Source organism: Ambystoma mexicanum, chromosome 5p (assembly GCF_040938575.1).
Source record: "Ambystoma mexicanum isolate Mex_15411 chromosome 5p, UKY_AmexF1_1, whole genome shotgun sequence".
NCBI classification, from domain to species: Eukaryota; Metazoa; Chordata; class Amphibia; order Caudata; family Ambystomatidae; genus Ambystoma; species Ambystoma mexicanum.
Window position 1 is genome coordinate 455,708,863 of NC_090930.1, and position 7,050 is coordinate 455,715,912.

Consider the following 7,050-nt stretch of genomic DNA (forward strand, 5'->3'; position numbering starts at 1 on the left):
CTGCCTTTGGTGTGCTTCTGTACGCTGATGATACAGTCCTGATTGATTTGATCCCAGGGGGTTTTAGAGCGGCCTCTCTTATGCCGAGGAATAGTTCTCTGCCCTTGGGCTCAAACTGGACAGGTAAAGACCATGGTCCTGGTTTTCGAAAAGTGCAGAAATCATTCATCATGGGCTCTCAGCAGCGAAACAAATCGAGGTGGTTAATTCATACTGCAACCCCGGCTTACTTTTCACTAAAAATGGGAAGGCAGGCCATATGTCGGTCTGTACTGCAAGGGCCACTGCCAGGCTGGGAGGGCACAGGGGCTGCACATGTTCGGATTTACGTAGGGAATATTTAAATCATTATTTTAAAGATAGTATCATTACGTTTTTTCAAGATGCTCTTTTTTATAATGAATTGTAATGCCACTGTTTTTGTATAACCTATACACTTTTGTTTCAAAAGCTCTTTTAAGGTGGGCTATTGACCTGCACAGTGTGTAATTTTAGCTATTTCTATTTTTTTCCTTTTTTACTTTTAATGGTGTGGTCTCTGTGTTTGTGTTGAATTGCTCTGTTTTTATCCATTTATTAATGAAGAAATCTGAATTGAATAAAGTATTCATTCAATAAAAGGCTGTTTTGAACTGAAATAAAGGAAACAACTATTAAGAGAGACATGTATATATCCCTAATCCGAATTCCCGAGTTAGGGAGTTTGCATTCATTTCTTGAAGACAGGCCCACCAGCATGACTCGACAATACAAGCGATAACAATGGAAGATGCATGTGCAATATCCAAGAACCATCCCAAAGCATGTACAGTCATAAAGATGCCTGACAAGCATCCTGACACCAAAGGGTGTTGGACATACTGTGGAAACTCCCTAACCCACTCAAGTCTGTGCCCATCAAAGAGACACACCGGATGTTGCTGCGGCTGCATTAAGCACTGCACAAAAATTTCCCCGGCAGACTTTCATGCGATGAGAGGCAAGCCAAGAGCCACAGCATGTAGGTCAAATGCTGAGGTTGCAAAAGTAGAGCTATCCCTAGATGCCCATGCAACGCCAGAACCTTAGGAAGATGGAGGCATTTCCTTTATCACCTGTGTTCTTGACGCCGGGCCCCTAAACTTATCGACACCCCTAGACTTATCAACACTGTTGCCTTAATGTCATGGCAAACACCAATTTAAAAAATGTACAAAAATGTCCTTACACCCTCACAACGACGAACATCAAGGTCTAGATCTTCAGTAGGTTCAAAGCCAATTCTGTCACTAGGAACATTCATGACCAGTGTGAAGGATGAATCCCACACCATCAAGTCCAGGTTCTATGTCACCGGCATCAGTGAGGACACCCTATTAGGTTGCAAGGCTGCAGAAGCACTATACATAATAAACTCTGCTTATGGTGTATATGCACAAGCTGTCTCTGGAATCATACACAAATATGCACAACTCTTCATACGGATGGGCAACCTGAAAGGAGACCCTAAAAGGCTCCACATCAATAATAGTTCCCTGAAACATAGAAAAGTGCCCTTTCACCTATGAAACAAAGAAGAACAGAAACTCAATACACTAGTGGAAGACATCACTAAGGAAAATGAAGGTCCCACCCCACTCATATCTACCATCGTCATTGCAGCAAAACCGAAGCAACACGCAGCATTGAGGATCTGTGTTGGTATGCAACTCCCCAACAAGGACATTACGAGAGAATGCCACCTCACTCCCACAATTGTTGTCAAAATTGCTGATCTCCAAGGCATGTCCCTGTTTTCCAAGCTAGATATAAAGGCAGGTTATCACCAGGTAGTACTTCACCCTGTGTCCAGGGACATCACCATATTAAAACCCATCAAGGACTATGCTGATATAAAAGGCTCAATTTCTCAATCACTTCAGCTGCTGAGGTATTTCAGCATGTGATAAAAAGCACATTTTCAGGCCTCCCATTTATCCTAAATATCAGTGACAATGTCCTGGTTTAGGCAGCATCAGAAGCCGAACACCAAAAACAGCTAAGCAGAGTACTCAGTTGACTATAAAACCTAGGACTCACTCGTAACAAGCAAAAGTGTGAGTTTTTGGAGTCCAATTGGGAATTATTCTGCTATATATTCTAAGTCAAAGGAATATCGGTCGAAGAAGAGAGATATTCACGTAGCACCACTACTGAGAAATCTTCAGATGTCAGGAGCTTCCTAGACATGATGACATATTGTGGGCAATTCACATAGAATTTAGCGACCATATTGGAACCACTGTGTCATCTTTCAAAGGAAGATTGCCCATGGCAATGGACAGATCTGGAAGAAACAGCATTTATAGATATCTAGACTACTCTTGTGTTTGAAACTATAATGGTTTTCTTCGTTCCAGCCAAGCCTACTGGAATCATTGTTGATGCCAGCCCCATCGTTATCAGAGCTGTAATGGCACAACGAAATTTAAGAGGTAAAGTCAGACCAGTCGCAAATGCAAGCAAGGCTAGATCAACCGACCAAACAAAGTACTGTCAGATAGAAAGAGAAGCCCTGGCTGTCCTAATGGGATGCAACCATCCCCACATTTTACACATATGGTAAACCAATAACCACAGTGGGCCTCATTACAAGTTTGGTGGTATCTTGGTGGTAAATCTGCCGAGATACCACCAAACGGATTTACTGTTACCACCACTTGGTCTGGCAGAATTAGTGCCAGATTACTAGTGTTGGTAGGTGGTGTTAGTCCCCATTTATTGGCGTCCATAAGACTCCATGGGGATTCTGTCATAATTACCACCAGCAGTAATTCCCCCAGAAGGTAAATCAGCCGATTTGGCCTTTTTTTGCCTGTAAAGCAGAGGAATTATCTCCAGCATTATGCTGGAGGTTTTTCCTCTGCCTTCCCTCCTAACCTGTAGTTCGGTGGTGTTGTAATACACAGGTAATGCAGTGGTTACTACATTACCACTGCATTACCACAATGTTTGACCACACCGCCAAACTTGTGATGAGGCCCAGTACCTTAACAGAAACACCTAATACGTAGTAGGATTTCCAAGCCATGAGAGCATTTTAGTGTAGACTTTTGCTCCACAGCCACAGATCATCACTTCCTCCTAGTTTTCAACAATGGTCATCATTTCCTGAAGCTGAGTGTGTTGCCACCACCACAACAAGTAAAGCAATGTCTATAAAGGAAAGGATTTTTGAAACACATGGCCAGACTATCAATGGCCCACCATTCCAGGAACATGAGTTCCTACACGATCTGGGCATCACTCGTCAAAAGATCACACAAGTTTGGCCTTGTGCCAATGGGGACAGCAAAAGGTCCATGCATACCCTCAACAAGAGGTTGAGAATTGCACAAAGACAAGACCAGAGCTCTATACCAATTTCTATCCAAATATTGCTCCTTGCCACTCTCCTCTAAGGGAGTATTTCCTGCTGAGGCTCTCACGGGGAGATGCCTATGAGAAAGAATCCACAGCCACAACTCTTGATGCATATTGTGAATGATAGAGACATATTTGCAATGAAAAAGAAAGCTCTCTCAACGGAACATAACAAGAACTCCTTTCCTTAGGTGCCATTGTGCGCATACAAACCAGGAAACCCACCAATATGTTGTCTCTGAATTTTGCGGAGGTAGTCAGCATAAAAGCATGGACAGCGGTCAATGGTGACCATAACTAATAGAGGATAGCACATCACTCTCAATGCCAGCTTCTTCAAGACAACTGTGCCCCTCAATGACAAACATCAATCAGACCAAGCATACTAGTTCCTAGCCCCACGGACAATCGAGTGGAGTGTTATCCCAGGACGGCAATTAAGTCTCAAGGAATCCTGGATCCCAGCCCCAGAGAAGTGCCTGGACACAAATTGCATGATGATAATCAATCGGAAATGGAAACGTTTCTGACCAGCAGTGGAGAGGAACCAGAATCAAGGTATCCCCGATGGATGACCTGAGCCAGGACCAAGAGTCTACATGAGCACATATGTTGATGAATATCCAAAGGCATTGTATTACGTGTTGCCGGTTATAATTTTGACTTATTTTGTTAAATCAGTGGTATTTACTTGTTGGTGTTTATGGTTTGGATGGGATTTTATAATTGTGAACGCGTCATTTTAGACAGAGGGCCTGATGTGATTTAGGGTGCAAAGTGAATAAAAGGAGGATGCAGGTTGTGCAATCGGTAGTCCGTGCAAAGATCACCTTGACTTGATACATCCGTGTCTGGTCTGCTTAATTACTGTGTGTCAATGCGCGCATAAATCCAGCAGCGTCTCGTGTTGGGTGCGTTTAGGTGACACACACACAAAAAGAGCAATACAAAAAGAGAGTGAGGAAAAGAGAAAGAGAGATAGGGAGGGAGCACGCTATATCAGCGTACTCTATGCGGGTTACTGCTAGTTTTGTCATATACGCTTTAAGAAGTAGAAATCTGCTTCCTTGGATTTGCATAAAATATGTTCAATGTGTTCAATGTCAACTTAAATTTGCCAAAGAAAATCCAGTCAAAATAAGAGTAGTGCAACATTGCAGTTTGCATCCACAATTTGCCCCCAAACAAAATAGCTTTGGCCAAAACAGTTTATGTGATCCTGCCCTAAGGTTTAGTTGATTCAATGTATTCCATCTAGTCAACGAAGCTCAACCATTAGAACCTAAGGAATGTCTTAATGATTACCAGCAGGATTTCATCTATGTGCTCTGGCTTTGCTCTGAGACGTTCTGCAAGCTCCTCTCAAACAAAGATTGGCGACTGAAGACCGAAACGGGACCCCGGTGCTCTCACCTGAATATGTCGGCGGTGGTCGCACACTCTTCTCTTCTGTGTTGTTTGGTTTATTGCAAAACGTCCTTGCTGTCAGTAGAGCATTTCTCGCATGCCTGGTGTGTTTCCATTGTTGCGCTGAGGCACTAAGGACGGTTGTCAGAAGAGGCTTTAACGTGATTGCGTACGATCCGAACATTGTTTTGGTGTGGACAAGAACGAAAAATAATGTAAAGTTCTGCAGCAGTGTTGCCTGCGTGACACCAGCGGAAAGTCTGAACAGGAAGAAATGTATCACAGGAGTTCTGTGCACCCAGATTCCACTTCCTGCTGCGCCCCTGCCTAAAGCGTTGTACGTTTTCCCTTAGTCACAGTGACGAGCAACATTGCCATTGTTTGCTGAAAGGAGTGTTCATGCAATTCACTCGAAGCAATTTACCTGGCAGCTGCAATTATGCTGTAGACAGATAACACCAAAGCTCTGGCCTTTCCTGTGCACTTCCTATAGGTTCTTTGTTTATTTCTATGTCGTTCTTTACGGGATTAACTGGATTTAATCGCCCGGGCAAGGTATTCATTGAGTAAGAAGTCCATTATCAGGGATTCATGTATAAGTGTTTATATCAGTGCTTAGAATGTCAAGCATAAAAACGGCTTTCCTGCATGCATTTCTTTTTGCAATTTCAAGTTTTTCACGCCTTTCATTTTGGAGCTAGTGTGACACCAAGTAATCCCTCATTAATTATGTGTATTATTTGTTGACTGTAAATCATCTTTCAACACTGTTAGGAGGAGACTGCAATGCGATAAACTGCAAAGTTGACATTTGGGCTCAGAACTTCTATATAAAATGAGGGAGCTACATGCAAACACCAGTGACGGCAGGGTCTAGTTGAGCAGTGTGGGGACCAGCAGCATTGATATTACTACCCCTGAGGGTCTAAAGCAGGGCTGTCTGCTGGCCCCCATGCTTTTCAATGCATGCTTGGCTGACCCACCTCAGAGACTCGAGGCAGTAAACTGCACGCCTCCTCGGATTGGCAGCCATCCAGTTAGATGGCTGTCATATGCCGACGATGCTGGGTTGATCGATCAGACCCCGGCAGGATTAAAGAAGGCTGCTGGGGAACTGTTTTTATAGGCCGCAGAATATGGGATGGAGATCAATCTGAAAACCATGAAGTATATGATCACAGGCAAATCTAGAGGCAAGCGTAAGGGAATTATCCTTGATACAGGTGTTGAGATGGTGGCCGCGAATACATATCTGGGATATATAATAGAAGAAAAGCGATGTAAGAGTGAAATAATGGTGGCCGGCAAGAAAGCACGTGCTATAGCCTTCATGAAAATGACTAAAAGATTTACACCTTAAAAGGAGTTATAATGGTGTACAAACAAGTGGTGGTACCAGCATTGCTCTATGGGTTTGAGGCATGTCACCTGAACGACCTGAAGTGGATGGATATTCTGCAGGCTAAAATATTGCGTTGCATACTGGGATTAGCGCGATGTGTCCCGGTTGAGGCTATCAGAATCGAATTGGGAATTATGTCACTGGCAGGGGTGCTTAGGTTAAGAAGAGGGACATTAGACATTAAGGCTAATAAAAAAACCTCCATGTCCACTCTTTAGACTGCTTGGTGATACTTCGAGGCAATCCAGTATGCACACTCTAGACCAGTTCAAAAAATGGCTGTATTTGAGGCTGTTAAATTGGAAGCAAATTGGTTGCTAGGATATCACTATTTACGTGTGTAATTCAGATATAAACTGGGCCCCAGTGACTGGAGTAAGACTTGTAACCATTTGGATACATTATAATCAAATATTGCCCATGCTGGAAACACCTGCATATAAAAAAAGCTGCAACAGTACCTCATTGTCAATCCCTCCTCTAAGCTACAACGTGTTACACTGCTGCTTAGACAAAATCTATTGCCTACCTTAGTGGTTGTTGGAACTAGAAAGGGGATAGCTAGTCAATATAGGATATGTAGATTGTGCAGTTTGACTAATAGTATTGGAACGCATAGGCATCCTTTAAATTGTTTGTCGAGCTCTGAGCAACTTGTATATGATACATCTAGAGATTTGTGCATGTTGTCAAACATACCTTTTGGGAAAGGTGTATAAGCGGGAAATCTATTTCCATAAATATTGCTTTGTTTGGCTTATGGCAGAGGGTGGAGAACAGATTAAAACAAATTGAATTACAGTATGAGCTGAACAAAGGGATTTTGTTGGTTTTATGAAAGGAACTATCTAAAATAATAA

The 7,050-nt window shown here is 42.8% G+C and overlaps 1 protein-coding gene across 1 annotated transcript in view; it reads right to left on the reverse strand.

The window, feature by feature from the left end:
* LOC138481013 (protein FAM162A-like) overlaps positions 1 to 5,074 on the reverse strand; it is a 188,786-nt gene extending 183,712 nt beyond the window's left edge. Inside the window, exon 1 of the mRNA XM_069612860.1 lies at positions 4,795 to 5,074. Coding sequence (XP_069468961.1) covers positions 4,795 to 4,972 — 178 coding nt within the window. The 5' untranslated portion in view covers positions 4,973 to 5,074. The remainder of the gene's footprint in view (positions 1 to 4,794) is intronic.
* Between the last annotated feature and the right edge of the window lie 1,976 nt (positions 5,075 to 7,050).